Source organism: Setaria italica, chromosome II (genome assembly GCF_000263155.2).
Source record: "Setaria italica strain Yugu1 chromosome II, Setaria_italica_v2.0, whole genome shotgun sequence".
Classification (NCBI taxonomy): domain Eukaryota; kingdom Viridiplantae; phylum Streptophyta; class Magnoliopsida; order Poales; family Poaceae; genus Setaria; species Setaria italica.
The window spans coordinates 14,843,281-14,871,023 of NC_028451.1; the positions used below are offsets into that span (position 1 = coordinate 14,843,281).

General features: G+C 47.4%; 1 protein-coding gene across 3 annotated transcripts; it reads left to right on the forward strand.

The window, feature by feature from the left end:
- The first annotated feature begins 11,122 nt into the window (after positions 1 to 11,122).
- LOC101773170 (disease resistance protein RPM1) lies at positions 11,123 to 17,039 on the forward strand. Of its 3 annotated transcripts, XM_004956097.2 has the most exons (3): positions 11,123 to 11,449; positions 12,494 to 12,822; positions 14,012 to 17,039. In XM_004956097.2, exon 3 carries the CDS (start codon positions 14,022 to 14,024, stop codon positions 16,731 to 16,733), a length of 2,712 nt encoding a protein of 903 aa, XP_004956154.1. In that variant the 5' UTR covers positions 11,123 to 11,449; positions 12,494 to 12,822; positions 14,012 to 14,021; the 3' UTR covers positions 16,734 to 17,039. The 3 variants fall into 3 exon arrangements, with proteins under 3 accessions (XP_004956154.1, XP_004956155.1, XP_022679906.1); XM_004956098.2 differs by lacking the exon at positions 12,494 to 12,822; XM_022824171.1 differs by lacking the exon at positions 12,494 to 12,822 and having other exon boundaries at positions 11,123 to 11,403.
- Positions 17,040 to 27,743: the final 10,704 nt, after the last annotated feature.

Consider the following 27,743-nt stretch of genomic DNA (forward strand, 5'->3'; position numbering starts at 1 on the left):
TTCTTTGCGGGTACTGGGGATGTATCCCCGACAACGCCCGACCCCTTGCTGATGGAACTCCACCTCGCCCGACCCTTGGTCCCAGGGTCGGATGCGCCCGACCCATTGCCGCAAGGCTTCGTATCGCCCGACCCCGGGCGTAGGGGGTCAGATTCGTCTGGGCCTCGAAGACAAGGATCCACTACGGGCGTAAACCAGGCTTGACGGAAGTGATTCTAAGGACTGAGTTTGAGTAGTCGTGATGTAGTCAAGTACCCTACTTTGCTACTCTATGAATAGGTGGTGCATGGGTGTACTGTACTCTTTTGTCCTTTGTGGCATGAATGCTTTCACGTGGGCAGTCAGAGGTCATCCAGACTCATCGATCACAGACGCACAGTAACTCCTAGGTGGTTGGTAGTTGCAACCCTTGGCTATAAATAGACCGCCCTGGAAGTCATCCCAAATCAAGCTTTTCAGTAGCGATGGATTGCCTTCGGTTGCTGTTGTTTGAGTGTAGAGAGCCTTCAAAGAGTACACCGGTGCTAGAAGATTCCTCGTAGATTGAGGCCACCTTCCCTCCACAGACTCTAGCGCTCGTAGGGATAGCCGCGATGCTAGAAGAATCCTCATAGGAGGTTTCATCACGCGTCTCATCTTGCAGCTCGTGATCCAGCGGAGTACGCGCTGGAACTCGCGGGTGATGGGTGATGAGTGCCGCGGTCTTTATCCCGCTCACTTAGAGGTGTAGGTGTGGCCGTAGAGTGGGTTGGCTCGGCAAGGCTAGCAAAAGAGCAGCCTTGGTTCCCTCTTGGCATGGCACACGGGATTCATCGTTGCCGCTGTCAAGGCAGCGGCGGTGCAGGAGTACCTAGCGTTGCCTTGGGTAGAGGACCTGGATATGGCTGCGTTTTGCGCAGCTTCCTTGCGTGTAGGTCCCACCCGTTGTAGTCGGCAGACCTGAGTGGCCTTGTGATATTGTTAAAACCTGAGGCTTAAATGCAGCCCGCCAGTAGGCAGTTGCTTGCAGTCCTCTTGTATTGTATTTCGAGTTCATGTACTCGTATGTAATCTTGATGTATCTTCGGTCTTGAGTAAAGAATTACTCTTCCGCTGAGGCTGTGCACCAGAGCTGGAATGCCTGTTGAGTTGGTAGTCTAGAGTCAAGAGTAGTATATCTTGTAGTTGGTAGTCGAGCTGTGGGCTCGAGTAGTTGACGAGTTTTTTCTTCAAGCAATTACTCGAGTTCTGCTACGGGTAGTAGCGACAGAGGTGTTCTATATTCCAAGAGTTTGGTACTTGTTCTCCTGAGAGCTGTTGTAGTCTGTAAGATCCGGGCCCTATAACCTTGGATACAATGTAAGGGCCTTCCCATGGTGAATTGAGTTTATGTAACCTTGACGTGTCTTGGATTTGTTTGAGGACCATGTCACCTAAGTTGAAGATTGTTCTTTGACGTTGCGATCGTGGTAACGCCTTAACCCGTCAAGGTATCTGGCAGATTGTACAAGCGATGTGCATCTTGCTTCTTCTAAACTGTCGAGATCTGCTCGCCTTGTTTCTTCTGCCATTTCTTCATCGTATTGTTCGACTGAGGGAGATTGCCACATGATGTCTGCGGGTAATATAGCTTCTGAGCCATATACGAGGAAATAGGGAGAGAGCCCAGTAGTCTTGCATGGTTGGGTTCGTAATCCCCATAAGCATTGGGTAATTCCTTGAGCCATTTGCCTCCTTTTGTGTTGCCGATGTCATGTAGTCGTTTCTTAAGAGCTTCGAGTATCATGCCATTGGCACGCTCGACTTGTCCATTGGCTCATGGGTGAGCAACCGAGACATAGCGAATGTCAATTCCGCTATTCTCGCAGTATTCCCAAAAGTCATGATTGTTGAAGTTGGACCCTAGGTCTGTGATGATCCTGTTTGGAAAGCCGTATCGGTGTACGATTTCATCCAAGAAGTCGAGACTCGGTCTGCCTTGGGGCAAGTGACTGGTTTGACCTCGATCCACTTGGTGAATTTGTCGGTTGAATCCTCCTGGCGAAGTTGGCAATGGCCCTATCATGTCGAGCCCCCAGCAGGCAAATGGCTATGCTAGAGGTATAAGGACTAGCTTGTAGGTAGGGACATGTTGCTGTTTAGTGAAGAATTGACAGCCCTTGCATTTCCGAACTAATTGTTTAGCGTCAGCCAGAGCCATTGGCTAGTAAAAACCTGCTCTGAAAGCCTTGCCAACTATTGTTCGCGAGGATGCATGGTTGCCACAGATCCCCTTGTGAATTTCTTCGAGGATTTCTTGGCCATCTTCACGGGTAACACACTTCATGAGTACCCCTGACAATGCACTTCTGCTGTAGAGCTTGTATCCGACTAGAACGTAGTTTTTTCCGCATCGAGAGATCTGTTCAGCTTGATTTTTGTCAGAGGGTAACTTGTGATCCTTGATGTAGTCGATGAAGGGTGTCCTCTAGTCGACTTCTATCATCATGATTTCTCGAGTGACATCAGTAGTCTGGACTACTGGGGGTGTAACTTGCTCAGGTATCGATGGCTTGTGCAGTTCGTGTACGAAAATTCCTGCTGGAACCTCTGCACGAGTTGAGCCCATTTTTGATAATACATCGGCGGCTACGTTGTTGTTGCGGACGATGTGATGGAATTCCAAGCCTAAGAACTTATTTTCTAGTTTGCGGACTTCTTTGCAGTAAGCATCCATGTTGTCCTTATTTCGATCCCACTTGTCATTGACTTGGTTTATAACGACTAGTGAGTCGCCGTATACCAGAAGTCTTTTCATGCCGAGGGATATTGCAAGACGAAGGTCGTGTAGCAGTGCTTCGTACTCGGCTTCGTTGTTTGATGTTTCCCAGAAGATTTGTAGTACGTACTTGAGTTGGTCTCCTTTTGGGGAGATAAGGAGTACGCCTGCACTGGCCCCTTTGAGTTTGAGGGATCCGTCGAAATACATTACCCAGTGCTTTGGCCTCTCGACTGGTGTTGGCACCTGATTCTCAGTCCATTCAGCCACAAAGTCGACCAAAGCCTGAGACTTGATAGCTATCCTTGGTTTGAAGTCCAAGGTTAGAGCTCCGAGTTCAACTTCCCATTTGGAGATTCTACCCGTGGCATCTCTGTTGTGGAGGATTTCGCCGAGCAAGAAGTCAGAAATGACTGTGATGCTGTGTTCTTGGAAATAATGGCGCAGTTTTCGGGAGGTGAGCAGAATTGCATATAGGAGTTTCTGTATTGGTGAGTATCGAGTTTTGGAGTCTGAGAGTACTTCACGGATGAAGTACACAGGTCTCTGGACTTTGTAAACGTGGCCTAGTTCAGACCGCTCAACTACTATCGCCGTGCTGACGACATGAGTAGTAGCTGCTATGTATAGGAGCAAGTCTTCGTTTGGAGATGGAGCAGTGAGTACAGGAGGCTTTGATAGGAAATCTTTGGGTTGCGTCAGTGCCTTGTCTGCCTCTTCTATCCATTTGAACTTGTCCTATCGTTTGAGAAGCTTGAAGAAGGGTAGTCCCCGTTCTCCAAGTCTCAAGATGAACCGATTGAGAGCTGCCATGCAACCGGTGAGTTTCTGCACATCCTTGATGCTAGCTGGTGTTTGCATGTTTGTGATGGCAGATACTTTTTTTGGGTTGGCCTCAATGCCGTGATGGCTAATGATGAACCCGAGTAACTTGTCAGAAGGTACTCCGAAGACGCATTTAGTAGGATTGAGTTTCCATCGAAAAGCTCGTAGACTGGAGAAAGTTTCCTCCAAATCAGCGATGAGTTCCTCCTGGTTTCTTGTTTTGACGACTATGTCATCCACATAAGCTTCGACATTGCGGTGAAGTTGCTTTTTGAAGCACATCTATATAGCTCGTTGATAGGTTGCTCCTGCGTTTTTTAGTCCGAAGGACATTATCTTGTAGCAGAATGCTCCAAATGGTGTGATGAAAGCTGTTTTAGCTTGATCTTCTTCTTTGAGGCTTATCTGGTGATAGCCTGAGTAACAGTCAAGAAAACATAGTAAAGCACACCCAGCAGTTGAGTCGACCACTTGGTCGATCCTGGGTAGTCTGAAAGGGTCTTTGGGACAGTGTTTGTTGAGGTCGGTGTAATCAACGCACATTCTCCACTCGTTGTTTTTCTTGCGAACGAGTACGGGATTGGCTAGCCAGTCAGGATGAAAGACTTCTTTGATGAACCCTGCCGCGAGTAACTTGGCTAGCTCTTTTTTGATTGCTTGTCATCTGTCTTGAGCGAACCTCCGGAGTCGCTGCCATTTTGGAGTAGCTTTGGGATCAACATTTAGAGAGTGCTCGATCAGCTCCTTGGGCGCACCGGGCATGTCAGCTGGTTTCCAAGCGAAGATATCGTGGTTAGCCTGAAGGAAACTGACGAGGAGTCTTGGAGGAGTCACCAGTCTGGAGATTGACTGGTTTGAAGTCTTGCTCGCTTGCGGGTTTCACCTTTGTAGACCCTGACTTGTTTTCTGGGATCTCGAGTTCGGTTGGATGAAGTTTCTTTGAAGCTGTGAAGACTTGTTGCATGGGGCTAGGTGCTTGAGAAGTCGCGGCGATCTCCACGGCTTCAGTGTCGCATTCGTATGATCGTCGTAGATCTCCCCATAGTGTTAATTCTCCCTTGGGCCCTCGCATTTTGAGTACCAAGTAAACGTAATGTGGAATGGCCATGAATTTGGCGAGTGCTGGTCTTCCGAGTATGGCGTGGTAGGATGTCTCGAAGTCGGCGACTTCGAATCTGATATATTCGGTGCGGTAGTGTTCCTTAGTTCCAAAGGTAATTTGGAGGACGACTTGTCCTAGCGGTATAGCTGTGTTTCCTGGTATGATGCCATAGAAGGGTGAATCCGTTGGAGTGAGCATTTCTATGACGTCGAGTCACATCTTCCTCAAAGTCTTGGCGAAAATGACGTTGAGGCCACTTCCACCATCAATGAGTACCTTTGTCAGTTTTGAACCTGCCACAACGGGATCGAGTACTAGGGGGAACCGGCCTTGTTCTGAGAACTTGGTCCATTGGTCCTTCCTGGTGAAGGTTATGGGCACTTCTGACCATTTTAGCGGTGTTGGATCTGTTGGTTCGATGGCCATGATCTCCCTGAGTACGAGTTTGCTAGCTCGCTTGGATGCGGTGCCAGGAATTCCACCAAAGATGATGTTGACTGTCTTGGAGCCGGTCTGGAAATCGCCTTCTTCTTCTTCGTTGTTGTAGACTTTGTTCTTGCCCTTGTCCTTTTTCTTGCTGTATTCTTCAGGAGGTGGTGGGGCGGGTAAGGCTTGCATGACTCGATGCATGCTGTAGCAATATATTGCCGAGTGCTTGCTAGTCGGGTGCCATGGACACTGCTTTTTGAGTAGCTCGGTGAAGGTTGGCCCTTCGTTGTTTTTTACGGGATCCTTTTTTCCCGGAGTTGGTCATGGCAGCAACGTCGTTGTCGGCCTTCCTTTTGCGATTGTGATTACTCAAAAAGTTGTTTCGAGTATCATTGTGTCGAGTTCTATCCTGATCATTGTTGTCACGTCCTCGGTTGCGATGAGAGCCGAACCGTTCTCGGTCTTTGTCTTTTTCGTCCGCCCACTGTTGCACCATGACTTTAAGGTCTTTGACGTTGGCTGGTCGTCGCCGACCGAAGTCTTGGTATGTTCGTCGATCGTAGAGTCTGTTCTGGAAACACTCGATGACGTCTGTTTCTGAAATGTCAACTATAGTTGCCTTCTTTTCGAAGAATCATCGTAAGTAGTCGCGTAAGGTTTCACCTTCTTTCTGCTTTATTTGACTCAAGTCGATCTTATTGCCTGGTCTAGCCATGGAGCCGGTGTAGTTGTTTGTGAAAGCCTTTGTCAAATCTGCCCAAGAGTCAATTGACTTGGGTTTGAGGGACTCGAGCCATGTAAGTGGTGCGGGTTCCATGCATATCGTAAAGTGGATAACTTTGGTGTCGTTATTGCCCCCGGCCGCTTGGATTGCTAGTGAGTAGCATCGTAGCCATTGAATGGGGTCTTGCTTGCCGTCATACTTGGTGATTCCCGTTGGTTTGAATTTCTCGGGTAGTTTTGTCTTCATTACCCGGTTTGTAAAAGTGGAAAAGTGGTTGTAGTTGTTGACTTCTCGTTCACGCCGACTATTGATTATTTCTCACAGATCACTGAAATTTGATACTTCGTGGTTTTTCCGAGTAGGGCGAATAATTTTTACGTAGTTAGTGTAGATGACCTTTCCAACATCCTTGTGGCGTATTGGGGCGTTGTGCTTACTCGTACCGTGGCTGTGTTGTCGAGGTTGGTTGATGACTTCGTTGTCGTTTCTTTGAGTGTCATTGTTGTTGTTGGCTGCAGCACCTCTGCTGCCTTCTTGATGAGCTGTGATGCGAGGAACAGATGGGATTGGTTATTCTTTGTCGAGTAGCTTGTAAGCTTGCTCTGCGAGTTGTGCGATTAGTTCATTGCCGTGCTGCATGAGCTGAGCTGTGGCCTCGTTATCTTCATCTCGGGGTATGAGCGTTGTTAAAAGATTGATAGAAGCGATTGCTGCGAGTGGAGTGGTATGTTCTTGAGCCTGAAGTGCGTCGAACAGTCTTTCAAGGTTTGTGATGGGAATATTTGTAGCCATCGTCTGCCGTCGCTCAGCCCGAGTAGCATTGTGCATCCTTCTTTGGTTCCTTTGATCGGAGGTTTCATTTTGTGGGGCATCAGCTGTAGATTCGTCTTCTGAGATGTTGTCGAGTTGTGCTAATCGCCTGGGGGTTCTGTTCTGGCTAGTACCCGGGTTGTTATTTTGAGTAATAACAAAGACTTCCCTGTCTGGGTAGTAGCTTCCAGAGCTTGATGTTGCAATCTCTGTGGAACTTTCCTCGCGGTTGGAAGTGAGTGGGACGCCTTCATGGTACGAGAGGTTTTCTATGTGAGCGACAAGGCGTGACCCGTACTCGCGGGCAAGGGATGGTCGCATTCCTGGCCAGTGAACAAATCTGTCTTATGATGTTGTAGTTATTACCAGACCCTGGGCTGGTCCTGATAATGGTATCTCTGGGAGATAAACCGAGTCAGAGTCGTCGTCTTTGTCGTTCCCGAGTTCGAGTTGAATTCGAGTGAGGAAACTCTGGTGGGCTTCGGATGCATTGCAAAGTCCGTTTGGAAACCGTTTTGGAGTCGAAGTCGATTTGAGGAGCGACTGGGACTGACTAGTCCGAACCGAAGTCGAGTCCGACGCATAGTCGAACTTGAGGTTGTTGACCTTGAAATCTTGGTTTTTTCTGACCAAATCCTCCGATTTCTTCTCCTGGGCATTGACGATCTGGCACCAGAACGATCCAGCGCCGTCGGCGATGCAGAGCCAGGATCCAAAACGGAAGGTTGCGCCCGCTTCGATAGCGAAGATGGGCTTGATGACGACCGTTGCCATTGAGTTCGCGCTGAGAAACTCGACGAGATCCCCTACCTGGCGCGCCAGCTGTGTGTTTTAGACCAGCAACCCGCCTAGGGGGTACCCTAGGTGGTCTTTTGTGCGGTAAGGGCCGTCGAGAATCAAGGAATCAATGGTGACGCAAGGAACACGATTTAGATAGGTTCGGGCCGCTATCGCGTAATACCCTACGTCCTGTGTGTTTGTTTCTATTGATCTTAGATGCACTTGGAGTTGTTCTATTTGAGGGGGGTCCATGCCCACCCTTATATGCACAGGAGGGTAGGGTTACAAGTCCGAGTCCTAGTCGAGTACGATTACAGAGTTCTACTCGGTATGGCCCGAGTAGTTTTCCATATACATATTCGACTAGTCCGAGTGGGATAAGCTTATCCCCTTGTCCTGATCACATCCGAGTACGTTCCTTAGTGGACCGTCCAAGGTCTACTCGTGGGCCTGGGGTGCATGCCCGACAGTGGTCATTGGGGGACAACGGACCTGCCCGCCTCAGAGGTGTGGAGCTCGAGGAAGGGCCGAGACGGCTATTTGTAGCTGAGAGTGGCACACAGGAGGCGGCCATGTCTTCTGGAGCGGATGAGGGCGGGGGACGCGCAGCAGCCGGAGAGGAGGGCATCGGGGTCTCGGGGATAGGGATGGTCGCCGGAGTGGATAGGAATGAGATGGGGAAGGGGGGCCGCATGGCCTTGCTTGGCGGCGAAGGATGGAGGTGGCCCCGTGGGTGGCGTGCTAAAGGCAGTGGCGACCGGAGTGATTGTGGTAGCAGGCGAGGTGGTTGGGAATAGTGGCCGGGCAGCCAGGAATAGTGGCAGGGATAGGGGAGCAGGGATGTGCTGCGGCGGGTCATGGTCACGTGGATGTGGTGCTGGTACTTGAGACTAAGCAAGCGAGGGGGAAGGTGCACCCGGGCGCAGTAGTTCCGGCGTGCGGCGCCGAGTGGCTAGAGTGGTGCCGTTACACGGCGACGCTGGGGGGTCGGGAGCTGGGTGGTGGCAGTGCTGTGGCGTGTGGAGGCGGGCCTCGTGGGCCACTGGCCAAAGCTGGGCTGGAGCGAGCCAGCCGGGCCTAGGCGTGATGTGGGCCGCATGTGGGAGGGAGGTGAAGGTGGAGTCGAGCTTTGCCGGAAGGGGCTGCGGGCTAAAAGCAAGGTTGCAGCCTGATTAGGAGGTTAAGGGGATTTTCTATTTATTTGATAGAGTTTTAAGTTCAAATTTGATATGAATTTCATATTTGAAGGGAGTTTGGGGTGTAAGCTTGCGCTAGGTTGAAAAAATGGAACATTTTGGGAGGGTTTTTGGGGTTTAAAGTGTTTGTATGTGACCAAGATTGAATAATGATCTCCTAATGGTTTTGAATGGAATTAATATTCAAATTATATTTGAATATTAGGTTTAAGTTTCCTAAGAAAGGAAATGTTTGGAAAAGATTGTATAATGAAAGGATAGGATCAAGAGTTTGAATATTATTACATTTGGATAATATTCAAAGGGAGTTGGCATAGGATTCGAATAGGATTATTATTCGAATAGAACTTAAATATTAATCTAAGGGTTAAAAGGAAGGTTTATTGATTGAGAGAAAAGATTGTCAAGGAATTCCTAAAGCAATCAAGTGCAGCACATATGCTATCATATTTATGCAAGGTTTGTTTGTGAAGAGAGTTTTGAATGTTTGGGAAAAGAGTGTAGGTTTAACTTAAAAGAAATTTTTTAAAATGTCTGTATTTTTAAATGTCCGTATTTACGCTAGTGATTACTACTATAGTCTAACTACGTCTGTCGACCCATAGCAGACATACATCACTCCATATAAATACGGAGCAATGAACCCGTAAGTAAGAGAACTGATCTCACTTATAAATTAGTACCAAACCAAAGAAGGAATCACGAATACTCACTTACTTAACTAGAAGGAAGCTAGCATCCGTAGAGATACATGGTCGGGGTCTCCTTCGAGCTACTCCCTCTCTCTCTCCCCCTATCCTAAGCACTAGCCTAAGCAAGGGTTCACCATTGAGCTCTTCTCTTGATAGGAGTGGAAGTGGAGTTGGAAGGTGTTAGTGGAGTTGTGTCTTGAAATGAGACCCCTCCCCTCATATTTATAGGCTCTTGGGGTCGGTTCCCGAAGGGAAAATCCGGGAAATCTTCCACAATCGCCTTAGGGACACCGTCAACCACCGCCACACGACAGTTGGAGACGACAGGAGGCAAGGGTGGTTCGGCCGAACTAGGGGTTCGGCCAACCCCCTAAAACCGCCTTTTGCACCGCCTTTACTCTAGGTCGTTGCCCTGTGGGTCCTCATGTGGGTACAGGGTGCTTGGAGGTGAATGTAGTCGATTTCCTTCCGATCGTGGGCCCATGGATCTGCATGCTTGCTCCTAATTGGTTGCAAGTGTGTTTCCTTGCTCTTGAAGTGTGTTTTCTTCTTTAATGGACATCCATACAAATATTCACCAACACTTATGGAATTCATTAGTAATAACTCCTGCCACTACTATTGATGCTCATTCTTTATGTGTTTATGCAGGAGTTCACGGCATAGATTTGGTACTTAAGAGCAGTCAACAAGCTTTAAGGCCGCTAGTGGCATTTAGAGATTCCACTTATGGGCTTGTTTGGATGGAAGAAGATTGAAAGGAACCGAAGAGAATTGAGTCCAAAATGAACTAATATCATTTCCAATCCCTCTCATTCCACTTTAATCCACTAGCATCCAAACAAAGCCTACAATTAATAGTGCACGTGTTTCAAGCTTAGCTGCTATTCAGGCACAACTGCAGCTTTTGAAACTTTTTGAAAGTTGGTCCAGGCTTTGTGGTTCTAAAATGACAACAATAGCTTAAGATGTGTTTAGCTTTATGGGATCAAAAAGCCACAAAAAGCTCAAAAACTAATCTTTCCAGCTTTTCATATAAACTTAGTTTTTCTGAGCTTTTGACTTTCTGAAAACTGCATGAGAAGTTCGTTGTTTATTTGAGCTTATGACTTTTCACGATGAGATGTAAACTCAAACAAATAGTCCGTCCACATGCTCAATCCCTCCTCCCTTATTTCTCGATGTGACGAGAAATGCTACCAGTGTTGCAGAGTGATGAAAGCTGTGCTGGGCTTTGGACCAAAATAATACAAGTATCTTGTTTTCACTTCGAAACTAATCGATTCAAGTCGATTCCACCCAATTATAACAGTTCAAAATTGTTGCAAACTCAAGGAGAATGCGTTCCCGTCCAAGTGCACGATAACACAAACTGCACGCGCTTATGGACTGATGGGTTCTTTACCTGGCAATTCTGCAACATTTAGAGGGTGTTTGGAAAACAGGGGCTAAACTTTAGCCTGGATGTTCGGATGCTAATTAGGATGATTAAATATGAGCTAATTACAAAACTAATAGCAGAACTCCTAGGCTAAATCGCAAGACGAATCTCATCCTCATCCGAATTATCCCTTTCCCCTTTGTCGAGTCAGGATTAAGCCTAATTAATCCATTAGCGAACGGTTACTGTAGCACCACATTGTCAAATCATGGACTAATTAGACTTAATAGATTTGTCTCGTGATTTAGCCTAGAGGTTGTGCAATAAGTTTTATAATTAACCAATATTTAATACTCCTAATTAGTGTCAAACATTCGATGTGACACGAGCTGAACAACACTCGTTTGGTCGCCGACAGCATCTCTGCTCGTGAGGGATCTTCCCCGTCATTCGGCAGAGTCCAGTCAAGTCAAGTCAACGGCACGGCGCTCACGCGATGCTTCGTCGCTTCCCTTCCCCTTTCTTCTTCACCACCAGGCAGGCAGCAGACCTCAAGATCCACGCTCCCCCTTCTCTAATCCCTCGTTTTCTCTCCCGCCCCTCAACTGGAACCACTCTGGTGGCCACGGGCACGCGCCATTGCTGAGCTCCGCGAGCAGCCGCAATGACGCATCGCAGGTCGAGGTAGACGAGCACGGGCTCCGTCGCGGCGGGCCGCGGGAGTCCGGCAAGGGCGACGGCCACGCTCTCAGCTGAGGGCAGCTTCAGGCAGGGTAAGAAACTTGCCTGCGCCTACGAATTTTTTCATTTATTTATTTATTTTGGGATTTTTTTTTTTGGGCGGGGGGGGGGGGGGGGGGGGGTTGGTAGAAACTTGCCTGCGCTAAATACTTCAGATTGCCATGCTTCGTAAGGCTTCATTCATTATTTATTGTACAAATTGCTAGATTTGGCATGGAGTTGTGTATTCTTATCATGTTTCTAATGTGATAACAAAAGACACTCTCAAAACGGAGGAAAAAAACATAGTTTTACCGGTGTATGGTTTCTGGTACCCTCCAAGGTAGGAGGTGTTTGTATACGAGGTGTTAAACTTTAGCAGGGTCACATCGGATGCTAATTAGGAGGACTAAATATGAGCTAATTGCAAAACTAATTGCACAGATGGAGTCTAATTCGCGAGACGAATCTATTAAGGCTAATTAATTCATCATTAACAAATGGTTATATAGCACCACATTATCAAATCCTAATTAGTATCAAACATAGGTGCTAAAGTTTAACATGGGGTATCCAAACATCCCCGTAGTTTGGTCCGCCTATTCTGAGCTGATTCGATGGTTGGTATTACTGGACTATTACCTAATGAGATGGGAGAATCAAGAATCACCAAGTATATGAGGGAACAAATTATTTCCGCGACGTGGTACTGAAAGTATGGCTGTTAATATGTTAGATAATTAGTAAACGAATTTTGCCTTCTATATCCAAACTCTGATGATTGTATTATTTGGATTCATAAATGTAACGGAATACTAAAATTTGGCTCTAAAGTTCGTATATTGTATTCGAAATCATAAAATATTTCATTATTAGTTCGCAATGGAGACTGATTGGTCTAGATTAAATCCTAGTTGTTTCATGTAAAAAAATGCTCAGAACTATGCATCTTAGCTTTTTTGCTTCAAGTGCAATTTTCTGTTTATTTATTTATATATATGTTTTCAATTGGATTTTTAAATATGTTCTTTACCTGGCAATTTCTGCAACATTACAAGCGTTTGGCCACTGACTGCCATCTCTGCTCGTGAGCCCAGTCATTACGACGTGATGAGGGGGGTTTTCCCGTCATTCGGCGGAGTCCAGTCAAGTCAAGTCAATGGCACGGCGCTCACCCGGTGCTTTGTCCGTTCTCCGTAGCTTCCCTTCCCCTTCCTTCTTCACCATCAGGCAGGCAGCAGACCAGACCTCAAGATCCACGCTCCCCCTTCTCCAATCCCTCGTTTCCTCTCCCGCCCCTCAACTGGAACCACTCTGGTGGCCACGGGCACACGCCATTGCTGAGCTCCGCGGGCAGCCGCAAGGTCGCATCGCGGTCGTGGTAGACGACCACACAGGCTCCGGAGCGGCGGGCCGCGGGAGTCCGGTAAGCGCGATGACTAAATACTTCAGATTACCATGCTTCGTAAGGTTTCATTCATTATTATACAAATTGCTAGATTTGGCATGGAGTTTCTAATAAGATAACAAAAGACACTCTCAAAAAGGAGAAAAAAAACATAATTTTACCAGTGTATGGGTTGCTGCTGGTTAAGGTACTCCAAGGTAGTTTGTCCGTCTATTCTGATCTGATCTGATCCGATGGTTGGTGTTACTGGACTCTTACCTAAATGGATGGGAGAATCAAGTATCACCAAGTATATGAGGGAACTAATTATTTCTGCGACGTGGTACTGAAAGTGTGGCTGTTAATATGTTAGTTAGTTAGTAAACGAATTTACTTTCTATATCCAAACTCTGATGATTGTATTATTTGGATTCATAAATGTAACAGGATACTAAAATTTGACTCTAAAGTTCGTAATTTGTATGGTTTATTTAGTATTCAGAATCATAAAACTTTTCATTAGTAGTTCACAATGGAGACTGATCGGTCTAGATTAAATCTACTTGTTTCTTTTTTTGAACGGAACGACAAGGGATTTGCTGTAATTCTTTTATTAGAAGAAGGGAACAAAACCACAAAGCTAAAGACAAAAAGAAAAACACCACGACTAGGCCTTTTCCCCACCTAGGACAAAAACCGAGCACCACTAAAGCTGGCACAAAAGCCTAAACTACTAAGACGAAAGGCCAGGGTGAGGCACAAAATCCTAGTTGTTTCATGTAAAAAGATGCTCAGTACTTTGCATCTTAGTTATCATGCTTCAAGTGCATATTTGTGTTTTTGATTTATGTATGAGTTTTAAATTGGATTTTTAAATTTGTAACTTTGTTATCATGCTTCACATTCCCTTGTTTAATTCCTCCTCTTGATTCCTTGTATCCTGATGCATGCTTAAGCTTAGGGTATAGCATCTGCGTTAACATTAACTTTTCAGCTGCTATGTATTAATAAGGAGAAACATAAGTTATACCATAAAAACAGTCATGCGGATATTGTGTTCTTCATTATTATGTGCAGAAGGTTTGAAAAATTAAGTAAAAGATAATGCATAGAGTGATAGTTGTGCTATCATGAACTTATCTTAGTGATTATCTACTTGATATTCCATGCAGTTATCTTACGATATGTAACTGCTTTATCTGACAAGCTCCATGTTCTTTCTTTGCAGTACTGAACTAATGGCAGAAGCAGTGCTAAATGCAATCTCAAAGATTGGCACTGTTTTAGGAGATGAAGTTATTAACTTCATCATAGAGGAAGCATCTAAAAAAATAACTAATCTTAGGGAACTGCCAAAAAATATTAAGCATGTTGCCAGAGAATTGAGTATGATGAACAATGTAATACAAGATTTGGATACCACGAATCTCAGTAGCAATGTGGTTAAGGGGTGGACTGCAGAGCTACGAAAGCTGGCCTTCCATGTTGAGGATGTAATGGACAAATATGCATATCATGCTTTTCAGGTGCAGGAAGAAGGATCACTGAAGAGATTCTTCAAAGGCGCACATAATGCCAAAGTATTTAGTGAGATTGCTGATGAGGTAGTTTACATAAAGGGTGAGATTGAGCAAGTAAAAAAACTGCAGAAGGACTATTTCCCTGCTGTCCAGGCTGTTCCAGCAGGTCCTGCTGTAATTGTTCGGCGAGGATCTCGAGGCTGCTTGCCAGAGCTTATTCAAGATGATGATCTTGTGGGGATTACATTCAATCAGCAAAAGTTGATTGGATGGATTCACCGTGATGACCCAAACCGCAGACTGATAACAGTGTCGGGTATGGGTGGATTGGGGAAAACCACTCTGGTTATGAATGTTTTTGAGCGTGAGAAAACCAAATTCCCTGTTCATGCATGGGTCACGGTGTCACAGACCTACACAATAGATGGCTTGCTGAGAGATCTACTCAGAAAGATCGGGTACAAAGATAGTATGGAAAAAATGGATAACCACGAGTTGAGAGATAAACTGAAAAGTCACCTAGGTACCAGAAAATGTTTGGTTGTGTTGGATGATGTTTGGAATAAGGAAGTGTATCATCAAATGGAAGACACTTTCAATAGTCTCCAAGCAAGCCGTATCATCATCACAACACGGAGATATGATGTTGCATCTCTTGCATCTTCAGAACACCATCTTCAGATACAGCCTTTGGAAAGCTCTGATGCATTCAACCTCTTTTGCAGAAGGGCCTTTAATAACACAGCAGAGCGGAAGTGCCCCCCAGAGCTCGAGGATGTGGCTGCTTCTATAGTAGATAGGTGTAAGGGCCTGCCATTGGCAATTATATCTATGGGCAGCCTCATGTCCTCAAAGAAACCAACAAAGCATGCCTGGAATCAAGTGTACAATCAGTTCCGGAGCGAGCTAGCTAAACCAGACAATGTCCAGGCAATTTTGAAGCTAAGCTACAATGACTTACCAGGGAACCTCAGAAACTGTTTCCTATACTGCAGCCTTTTTCCTGAAGATTACATCATGTCAAGAGAGAGCCTTGTCAGGCAGTGGGTTGCTGAAGGATTTGCTGTGACCAATGAAAACAACACACCGGAGGATGTGGCTGAACTAAATCTTGTGGATCTCATTACAAGGAACATGCTGCAGGTTAAGGATTATGATGAGCTTGGCAGGGTGGACACATGTGTGATGCACGACATTGTGCGTGACCTAGCTCTGTCAATTGCTAAAGACGAGAGGTTTGGCTCTGCAAATGATCAACGTTCAGTGATACAGATGAACCAAGAAGTACGTCGCCTGTCATTGTGTGGATGGAACGACAGTGATGTACGTGCAGTGAGATTCCCGCACCTTCGCACTCTGTTTTCACTTGATGGTGTAACATCCACTCCTCACATGCTGGACTCAGTCTTCTCTAAATCAAGCTACCTTACTGTTCTAGAGTTGCAAGATTCTGAAATAACTGAAGTGCCAGCATCTATAGGGAATCTGTTTAATCTACGTTATATTGGCTTGCGGCGTACTAAAGTTAAGTCACTCCCAGAATGTATTGAGAAGCTATCCAACCTACAGACACTGGACATCAAGCAAACAAATATAGAGAAGCTACCTCGAGGCATCGTTAAGATGAAGAACCTGAGGCATTTGTTAGCTGACAGAGTTGTAGATGAGAAGCAAAAAGATTTCCAGTACTTTGCTGGGGTACAGGCACCAAAGGATCTCTCTAACTTGGTAGAACTTCAGACTCTCGAGACTCTGGAAGCTACAAATGAATTAGCAGACCAATTGGAAAACCTAAAAAAACTACAGAGCGTGTGGATTGGCAAAGTCAGTGCGATGCATTCTGCAAAGCTTTTCGCTACTCTATCCAAGCTGCCACTTCTTTCCAGCTTGCTACTCAATGCAAGTGATGAGAACCAGACACTTCAATTGGAAGCTCTCAATCCGCAGTCCAAACAGCTCCACAGGTTGATCATCCGAGGCCACTGGGCTGATGGGACACTGCAGTGCCCAATATTTCACGGCCATGGGAAAAATCTCAAGTATCTAGCTCTAAGCTGGTCTGGTCTTCAGGAAGACCCACTCCAACTGCTTGCGCCACACGTCCCAAACCTCAGCTATCTGGGGTTAAACAGGGTAAGCAGTGCAGATACCTTGGTAATACCTGAAGGGCGCTTCCCACGACTGAAGACGCTTGTGCTTAAGAACCTTTCCAATGTCAACCTATTGACTATTGGAAAGGATGCTATAAAAAATATTGAAGGTTTATATATCGTGGCTCTGCCCAAGCTGGATAAAGTTCCTAAAGACATCGAATCCCTCTGTTCTCTAAAGAAGCTGTGGTTGTTGTATCTTCATAAAGACTTCAAAGCTCAGTGGGACAGAGATGAAATGCACCAGAAGATGCCATACGTTTTAGAGCTTCGTATCTAAGAGTAATCATTTGACCTGAAATAATATCCCCGTTTCTTCTCAGAGCAACACCATGGATCGATTTCTTTGTTGATTCTGCAAATAGCTATCTACTTTCCATCATTTTTATCCTTGCTATTCCTTTTTCTTATTAGCGATGAGGAAAGTAATTGTTGTTCGTACCTATATGGCATGTTTACTTTGTTTTATTGCAGTTTGATTTTCTGTTCCTGAATCAAGCTCCTATGTAATTGAACGTCATTTGAAATAAGAGTGTAAATATGTTCATCTTGATGCACTAGAATGTAACATGATCCAATTGTATTACAACTTGTGCTCGAATGCTACATAGCACCATTAGGAGAAGAGAGAAGGTTTACAATTGTTTAACATGCTATAGTATGGCATAGTATGCTATCTTGAGAAGAGATAGCATGCCATACTCACCTTCGTGGTTGCCAACTTCAAGACCTTCTACCATACCATCTTTTGTAGGCCAATGCTGGCGAGGTTCATGGTGATCCCCAACCATACCTACCTCATCCTCAAGATGCTGTCTCCAAACGGCATCCTCTCTATCTTCAGTGATGTTGAAACATCCTACAAGGACGACATGAAAGCCAGCTCGCCAAGACCCTGGAGAACTCGGCCAATGCCACCATGATGCTCGTCGAGTCCAAGAAGGTGGACCAAAGTCACCTGATGATCCCAGAGGTGGACCCGACACCAATGGTGCTGCACCTGACATGCAAGCCAAGAAGATCTATCTTGACCTGGAAGACACCTCCAACACGGCCCTCATCGGGGCCGGCCTTACCCCCAAATAAGAAGACGTGCTCACCAGCTTCCTCCGGGACAACTCGGACATATTCTCGTGGAAACCATCCGATATCAAGCAGAATCTTCGTTCGCTCAAGATTGCAAGGAGGCCATTAGGGTAGAAATAAATAAGTTCTTAGCTGCCGGTTTCATCCGAGAATGTAAGCACCCTAACTGGTTAGCAAATCCAGTCCTTGTAAAAAAGAAAACCGGTGAATAGAGAATGTGTATCGACTACACCGATCTCAACAGGCACTACCCTAAAGACCCCTCTCCTCTTGCTGGCATCGACCAAGTCGTGGACTCCACGGCTGGCTGCACCCTGTTGTGCTTCCTTAATTGTTACTCGGGCTATCACCAGATCACCCTCAACCCTGCCGACCAAGATAGGACTACGTTCATAATGCACTACAACATCTACTGCTAGAACACCATGACCTTTGGGTTAAAAATGCCGATGCCACTTACTAGAAGGCAATCCAGGGTTGCCTCAAGAATCAACTCAGCAAAAACGTAGAGGCCTATGTCAACGACATGGTCGTCAAGACCAAAGATGAAGAAAACTTCATCACCGACCTTGCCCAAACCTTCGACAACCTCCGAGCCTATCGCTGGAAACTCAACCTGGGCAAATGCATCATTGGTGTCCTGTCTGGAAAGCTCCTGGGCTTCATGGTTAGCCAACACGGCATCAAAGCCAACCCTATCAAGGTGGATGCCATCAAAAACATAGTGCAGCCAGCCAACAAGAAAGACGTCATGGAGCTTACAGGCATGATGGCGGCCCTTAGCCGCTTCATCAGCAAGCTCAGCGAAAAGGGACTTCCCTTCTTGAAGTTGCTCAAGAAGGCGGACAAGTTCGAGTGGGATGACAAGGCCCGCAAGGCCCTCATGAAACCTGGCCATGCCCACAAGGTGCAAAGGTTGGTATATTACGTTAGTGAGGTCCTAAGCAACTCCAAGGTCCACTACATGCAGGTCTAGAAATTGCTCTACACAATCCTGATCACCTCTCGTAAGCTGCGTCATTACTTCCAAGCACACAAGATCCGAGTGGTCTGCTCCTACCCAATCGGTGAAATCTTGCACAATAGGGATGTCCATGGCCAAGTCGTCAAATGGTCCATGGAGCTTGACAAATTTGACATTGACTTCTGCCCACGTCATGTGATCAAGTCCCAAATCTTGGCCGACTTCATCATCGAATGGACCGAGATCCAAGAGCCACCCTCCCTGGAGAGGCTGGAGCACTAGACGATGTACTTCTACAGCGCCCTCAACCTTGAAGGAGCTAGCACGGGGGTCCTCTTCATATCCCAAAAGGTGAGTAGCTCAAGTACGTCCTCCAGATCCACTACAAGGCTACCAACTACGCCGCCAAGTACGAGGCCCTCATACACGAGCTTCACATCACCGCCTTGCTTGGCATTAAGCGCATCTTCATGTTTAGCAACTCCAAGGTTGTCATTGAGTAGGTCAAGAAATCCTGGGAGTGCACCAAGGAAACTATGGACACCTACTGTGCCAAGGTCTGGAAACTCGAGGCTCACTTCGATGGTTTAGAGTTCCATCACATCCCTAAGGAACACAATGTCGCCGTTGATGTCCTATCCAAACTTGGCTTGAAAAGCACTCTCAAGTCTCGGTTGGCGTGTTCATCCAGGACTTGAGAAAACCCTCCATCAAGATATTGGACCCGGACCAAGCTAACGGCAACACCTAGGCTCAGGCCGACCTAGCTCCCACCAATGTCCTAATGATCGAGGCAGAGGAAGCCTAACACGCACCTTTCATCGCATTCATCTGACAACAAGTCCCCAAAGGACAAAGCCGAGCACGAAAAGCTCGCACAATGCAGCATCAAGTACGTTGTGATCGGTAAGGAGTTGTACAGGAAGGCTGCATCTACCGGCATTCTGAAGAAGTGCATCCTCTGCAACGAAGGCCTTGAACTTCTCCATGAAATCAACTCAGGTTCATGTGGGAACCATGCCACCTCTGGCAATCTAGTTGGGAAAATGTTCCGTTCTTGATTTTACTGGCCAACTGCTATCGCCGATGCAAAAGAGCTCGTCTAGAGGTGTAAAGGTTCTTATTTTTCTCCAAGCAGCAGCACCTCCCAACACAGGCCCTGTGCACCATCCCACCATCCTAGCCCTTAGCATGCTGGGGGATGGATATGGTCGTCCCTTTCAAGACTACTCCGGCAGATACACCCATATCTTCATGGCAGTTGACAAATTCACCAAATAGATCGAAGTCAAGGCTATCACCAGCATAGAGTCAGCCAAAGCTGCTCAATTCATCGAAGAGCTCACACAGCACTTTGGGGTTCCCAATAGGATCATCACCGACTTGGGGAAACAATTCACAGGATCCAAGTTCTGGGATTTTTGCTAGGACAACCTCATCGATGTATACTACTCCTCAGGAGCTCACCCATGATGCAATGGCCAGATTGAACGTGCGAATGGGATGGTCCTCCAATCCCTCAAGTCTCGCATCTTTGACGATGCATCCAAGTACGCCACCAAATGGCTCTGCGAGGTTCCCCACGACATTTGGGGCCAACGCACCCAAAAGAGTCAAGCCACCAGCTACACCCCATTCTTCCTCGTCTACGGATCAAAGGCTGTACTGCCAACAGATGTAGCCTTTGGCAGCGGAAAAGAGTTGGCCGAACTTTATTGACAGCCTAGAAGAGCATCGTGTGGCAGCCCTCATCTAGCATGCGCAACATGAGCAACAGATTCAGCACTACCACGACATTCAACATTGGTGACTGAGTGCTCCACCAGATCCAGTCTACCAAGGACATGCACAAGCTGTCAGCCTCATTGGAGGAGCCCTTCATCGTTAAAAAATTCATCCAGCCTGGCACTTACTGGCTACAGTGGGCGGACAGCTCAGGCGTCCCTAATCCATGGAACATTCAACACCTGCGATGCTTCTACCCTTAGGACATTCAAGATATGTACTCTTTATACCTTTTACATTGACTAAATAAAACCTCAGAGGTTCTTTGTGTACCTACTACCTTCTTACTTTTTTACCTGAGCTCTTACTCATGCTTAGGGGCTGTTCGACCTGATTGACAGACCACACCCTCGCCTTTACACTTGGGGGCTTTCCTCGCTACGCGCTGTCCTCCAGGTCCCAACTTTTCTCCTACCCCTCTCAAGGTTGTGCGACTAACTTGTGTGGACGACATCGTAGCATGCGAAACCTAGACAATCTTACATTCACCCCCTCTTCAAGCTCGAGATCCACTCTCAGCAGAGTGCTGGCTAGGCAAGGCTAGACGCTTAGCGACTACAGGCCTAGGCCACACGGTGTCCTGTCAAACATACCAAGGGAGGGAAGGAGTTTTGCCTTTACATAAGTTAATTGACTAGTTTACTTGTCTCATGACACAAATTGATACACATCATAGTTTTTTCTATTATAGGTCGATACTGGTCGACCAACTCCAGAGCCTGTTGATACTGGTCAACCAACTCTTTGACTACCTCTTCCGCAGCCTATTGATACTGGTCGACCAACTTCAGACGGCTATTAGGATTGATGCCCTTGGCTACCCCTGCTCCGACGCGCTCCACTGCCACTTGAGGGAAATGCATCATGAGAAGCGCAATGATGTTCTTCACGCACTCCATAGCGGTCTCCTTCATCAGTGCCTTTAGCCAACCAGGAGCACTCCTCAGTCGATCCAGCAGCAGCGTCGGCTCAGCAGGATTGGCCTCGGGCTGGACCATGTCCATCATGGAGCTCGCGACCAACCGCAAATCTTCCAGCTCTACCTCCAAGCTTGCAATGACCACCTAATCATGCTGGAGGCTGTTCATAGCGGCAATCAAGCACCGGTCCATGTCCTTGTGGAAGTTGGCTTCATAGGCCAGTTGTTGCAACACAGCATACTCACGGTGCACGGCGACGTCGTGGTCTTGCTGCAGTCGAGCATTGGCAGCCTCGCACTCTTTGAGGTCTCTCTTGAGCCTCTCCTCTTTGTTTTGGGAATCTGCAAAGTAACAAAACTCAAGAAAAGATACAGGCCTCATCTACCCAAGCTAGATCCTCCATAAGGAACGAAGTCGTACCAGTCAGCAAAGCGCCAAGGTTGGCATGTACCTCCTTGGTGATCTTCTTCTACTCCTTTAGCTCGTGAGCCTTACGTCGGAGCTGCTACGCGACATCCTCCTTGACCCTCTTGAGCTCAGCCTCCAGGCGCTAGGCCTTGAGGCGATACTCCTCGGCACGGTGGATGGCGTCCACCCTCTTGTGCGCGTGCTCGGTCAGACTCTGTACAAAAGTTACTCCAACATTTCAAAGATAGAAGACAGGGACAAAAGTTAGCATCAAGATAGGTCGGCCAACTCACGTATAAAACCTCCCCGACCTTGGCCGAGGCTTCCATCAGGATGGTTTGGTCTTTCTTATCTTCCGTCACATCCCGCGCTAGGTCCATCCTAGAGAAGTCCAACGTGGTGCGATCATCATCCGTGTGGTCATCAACGTCGGTGTCGTAGCATGCCGCCTCAATGTCAACTGGTGCCTCCCTAGGGATCTCCTCCGTCTGCTCCGTGGCGTTAGCATCTGTGGCCCTGGGCGTGGAGACGACAGCGCCCCCTGCAGCATCTAGGCGCGACACAAAGACTTTTTTCCGGGCCTCTCCGGCTCTACCACCAAGTCGTCGGTGTGTCCGGCCTGGGTACACAAAGCTGACGCAGCCCCCAGGTCCGTGTCAAGAACCTGACCTCCTGGCTGGGTCCCAGCACTAGCATCCTGCAAGCTTGCCTCATCCTCCGTCACTGCTTCCCTGCTCGATCGGCATAGAATAGATAAAGGTTGAAGCAGCATACAAATAAAACTTCCATTAATATACGACACCATGATCATACTCACAATGTGCTCTTCTTCGCTCGAAACTTTGGTGTAGAGGTCCTGGCAGCGGCAGGATCAGCTCCTTCTGCTTTCCCCCGTGGATCTCTGTCTTGAGCTACTCCGCGTCAGCTGCGGTCGTCTCAAGGAGCTCGACCTTCTTCTTCTTGGCGGCCGGGCTGGGTGGTTTGGAGTCGTCGCTTGGCACCCCGAACAAGATCTCTGCAGGGGATGCTGCCGCCACAGCGGGTGCCTTCAGCTTCATGGCACCCCTCTTCTTGCGCTTCTTCTTCTCTGCCTCTGGCGCCTTAGACTCCACCACATTACGAATGTCCTATCACATCTGCCGCCCAACAAGAGCTGTGCCCCCGACCTCCATCCCACTACCCTAGATCGGTATGTCCTCATCGGAGTTGTCAAAGGAGGAGTCCTACTCCCAGTCCAAGGCGGCAGGTGGCTGGTCGGTCTCAGTGGTCGGGCAAATCTTGGGTCACTACTGCTCGGCTCTGAAAAGTAAAATAGAATCAAGAAGAAATAGACACAAAAGTGAAGCAATCAAGCCAAATGATGAAATCAAGAACTTACCGGATCGGATGGCCCAATAAGGGAATACGCCTTTGGGCATTGCTTGTTCCTGATGACCTCGCAGAAGAACTCGATAACCCGACCGGTGCCTCTTCCCGAGTAACCTTCCACTGTGCCTCCCGGGTCAGATCCAATGGCCCCGAGTACTCATACACTGGGTGGACCCTATCCTTGATGGGCTGCATCAGCCTCCGGCAAAAGTTAATGCTCATAGCCCTGGCTGTGAACCCATGACCTTTTAGGTCAGCAATCTCCTTCAACATTAGCTTCACCTGGACCATTTCCATGGAGGTCAGCTGGTTCGACCACTACAGCGTTGTCACAGGTGCATACCCGAGTCGGGGTGGTAGCTCAGGCTTCTAATTGGTGACAAGGAATCATTCCTTGTGCCACCCCTTGTTCGAGTCCTTGAGCTTCAGATTGAAATACTCTTGGACCATCTTTGGCCACAGTGAGAATCCACACCCACCGATGACTCTCGGTCCCTTCCCCTTTCTCGGCATGATCTTGAGTTGGTACAGATACTGCCAGAGATTAAAATGGGGAGGAATGCTGAGGAAAGCTTCACAAAGGTGGATAAGAACTGCAACATCCAATATGGAGTTAGGGTTGATATGTACCAACTCGATCTTGTAATAGTTGAGTAGCCCACGGAAGAAATCTCTTGTGGGGATCCCAAATCCACACTCGAAGAAGGTTGTGAAGATGACGGCCTCGATCCTATCTTTAGTGGGGAACTCCTAGCCTGCGGTCGCCTTCCATTCCAGGAGGGACTTGGGACCAAGCAAGCCCCGGTCGACGAGGGCTTGGATCTTCTCCTCCATCATCACGGACTTTACCCAGTATGTGGAAGGATCCGGTGCCTGCTCCACCGCCATCTCTTCGGTTTATATCCCCTGGGACATAGATCTGATGAAGGTGTACCTCTTTGTTCGCAATACGGTGGCACGGCGGTGGCGGATCTGGGTTGCAACGGAGGAGGCGAGCGAGTTGATTTGCAGACACGGCGGCGTGACCTAGGGCTCTCAGGCGCAGCGGCGATGGTGTTGGCGGTGGCGGCATTTGAGTGCAAGTGGAGTGGAAATGAAAATGGAACCGCACCCCTTCGGCTTTTGAAGAAGTTGACGGCGCAAACTTAGCAACGGAATCCGCGAGTCCCCTATTATGGCGCACGCGATAGACAGAATCCACTATATTTAGATTCTTTTTGCTACGAAAACAATATATCATTTTCTTGATTATTGGACCGATTACTTTAATCGCTTCAATGCTCGGGGGCTACTCCATATGGAGTGTGTCTTGCGATACCCTTCATGTGCTTCACTTCGATGTATAGGATTTCAGACACCCCGGAGGTCGGCAGTCGCATAGCCATGTGCATTTAGTCACACACTTGTGAAAGCTTAATTTTTTTCTTTTTTGAGCACCACGCAGCCTCTCCATCACTATGACGACTCCACAACTTCAACCGAGTACATTACAAGCTTCGTTGCACATCCGCCAGACTCCTGTTCGACTCCACATTGCTCAGGGGCTTGAGTGATAAGGGTGCCCACGGGTCCCTACCGACCAAGATACTGGCCGATCTGACAAGTGGGCCCTGCCCGACCATGGCGTGCAGGGCAAGACATGAAGACACATGGAGCACAAGCTAGGAGATCGGGCAACCAGAATCCACCCGGATATTGTGGGATATATGTTGTAGTCCGACTCAGATTGCTTTCCATGTAACAACCGACTAGGATTGAATCCTATCCGATTGTAAACCTAGGTCATCAGCCTATATAAGGTGGCCACGGATGCCCTCCCAGGGTACATCAACTCTTCGCATTCCATGCCAGCAATACAATCCACCAGAACATAAGATGTAGGGTATTACTCTCCGGAGACCCGAACTTGTCTAAACCTTTTACCCTTGTGTTATCATTCGAGCTCTTGGTCTTGCGATCTCCCCTACCTACAAATCTACCACCTGGGTAAACCCCTGGTGGACTGCCGGTCACTAAATCCAACATGAGGTAACCCTACATTTGAATCCAATCACCTTAATTAAAAATATACAACAATATATGAGTCTAAATCATCTATTTTCTTACAGTATTGGTATATGACATAATAACTCAGGTATATACGCATGATGTGAATCACCATATATTTATAAAGATATGGAGCAAGTGATGAGAATATAGGTTTCTATGTTAAAATTATAGCTCAAACTTAGGGTCCATTAAACAAATTCAAGCACATACCTATGATGCAAAGTGAAAAGTTAAAGATTATAAATGTGCATGAAAATATTATAGAGTAATTACTAAAAAAATGCTATCACAATCTGATGAAGACAGTAAGTATATATCTATATAAGTATTGTGTTCGAATATTTAACAAATAAGATGTAGCTCATGGTAATAGTTTTGTAGCAATATGGTCTCATTTTTTTATTGGGGACTCCTCATTAGTTCCTCCTGAGAGGTGCGATACAGAATGAAAAAGCTTATAGAGTAATTACTAATTAAAAATTAATCACAACTGGATAAGGATAAGTACATATCTATATGTGTATTACGTTGAAGTATTGAAAAAATAATAAACAATTTTAATTATTAGATAGGAGTTTAATTTTTAGATAATTTTCAAATTCAATAGCTTTTAAAGACATTAGCCTATGCGGACAACCACACAAGAGAACCACATGTCCACATACATGAAGGAGGATTGTATGAAGACAAGTAGACAAGCCTTGCACAAAAGGAATAAGATCCTCTGTGTCGCTGACCGTTGACATCCAGGTCTAGCAGGCGTGGGTGTAGGTCCCAAAAATCGGTGACGCGGGTCCTGCACTGCACATGGTGCCAGCACGCTTAAGGATGGCAACGGGGTGGGTTTGGATCAGGTGGAGTATCTCGGCACCCAAAATCGAAATCCGAACCTAAAACCTGAATCCGTCCCGAACACCAATTCGGGTGAAAATCCATCCCCAAAATCGAAACCCGCGGATACCCGAAACCCGACAGATTAACCAAAACTCGAGAATACACACTTCTTGCAAAACCTACGGATCAAATTCAGAAGGCAAATCAGTCATTATGTGCCATATACTTGTGCATCAAGAATGGTAATTGCACCCAACAATTGGGTATACAGGTCACAAATCAATCATGCTCGCAGGTCACTACTAGAACAACAGATCAGAGCCCCGAGTCCCTGATCTAGTACTCTGCAAAGCGCGCACGACCGGCAAACGGCCGAGCGGAGTGGCGGAGGAACGGGCAGGGCGGAGGAGCCGGCGGGCGGCGGAGGAGCGGCCGGCGGGGCAAAGCAGGCAGGCGGCATACGACGGAGGAGCGAGCGGCGGGGCGGAGCGGAGCGGGTAGGGTGCTGGGGTGGAGCGGGCAGGGCGGCGGAGGAGCAAGATGGTAGGGTGGAGAAGCAGGAAGCGGGCGCGGCTAGGTGCGGCGTGCTGGAGTCACAGCCTGGCGGGACGGTGAGGTGCGGGTTGCCCGGGTGCCTGGGTGCGGGACGGTGGGGCTTATATACCTAAGGTTGCTAGGTGGACTTTTAGTGGGCTAAATGTTTCGGGGCTCCAATGAAGCTCCAAGGTATTTTGGATATCCAAACCCAAAAAACCATGGGCCAAAACTAGGGACAAAACCGAAACTCGCGGACCCGAAACCCATGGATATCCGCCCCGAACCCGAACCGCTGCTATCGTGCAGGCCAGTAACACATTGAAAGTTTCAATTATCTTTGAGACGCTCATCTACTAAGCACGAACAAAAGTCTAAGTCAGCATCTACAACAGTCTTCTTTTTTCCAATCTGAAGTGTTTATAAAAAAAATAGCACAATCCTTTTACCTTTCTCTTTTCCTAATAATTATTAGACTAATAATTCATCCTAACTCTTCCAAAATAAATTCTCCCAATATGTTAATTGGGTTGAGATGAGATTATTGAGAAACTGTAAAAAAAACTCTACCAAAAACAATGAATAGGATATTGACAAATGGATATCCCAATCAAATAAAGATTTATTGGGAAACTGCTGGTATGAATGGAACACAGTCGGGCTATGCACATTTTTTTCATCAAAATACGGGGAAAGAAAACTCAAACCTGTTCTAGATTTGTACATCAACATCTAGGGATACATACCAAGAACCAAAACATATACAAGCTATACGTTTATATACGCCCATCGCTTTCAATCTATCCACCCGGGCCGGTTGGCTCAAGATTTCAAGGGAACGGGAAACAAACAGACACTACTATGTACCGGTAGAAAAGCAGTAGAATTGGATTCGCGTACGCCCATGCACAGCATCCGCGGGAAGCTACAGCGCGAATCAGCGGGCGAGGAGGACGGGCACGACGGCGTGGGGCGGCGGCGGGGCGGCCGCCGGCGGGGCCGCGAAGGGGAGGCTGCGGAGGACGAGGAACCGGACCCGGGGCGGTAGGACACGCCGCGGCGCCGCGGCCGACAGCAGGCGCTCCACGGCGCGCGCCACCGCCGCCGTGTACTCCTCCAGCAGCGCCGCCACGATCGCCACCAGGATCATCCTGGCGGATTCTTTTTCTTGCTTCTCCGGCCGCGCGCGGTGGCTCTTGCGAGTGTACGGTCTGGCTGGCTGGGTGCCGTCGCTTCCTCTCAGGATCTACTATCTCAGCAGGGGTGCTGATCGTCGCTCAAAAAGCCGAGCTGAGGGTCGGTCTCGCGCGTTGGATGCCATTGCCGCTTCCTACTTTACGGT

Coding starts and splice junctions, on each gene's coding strand:
- LOC101773170 (XM_004956097.2), top strand. CDS start 14,022: ATGGCAGAAGCAGTGCTAAATGCAATCTCAAAGATTGGCACTGTTTTA.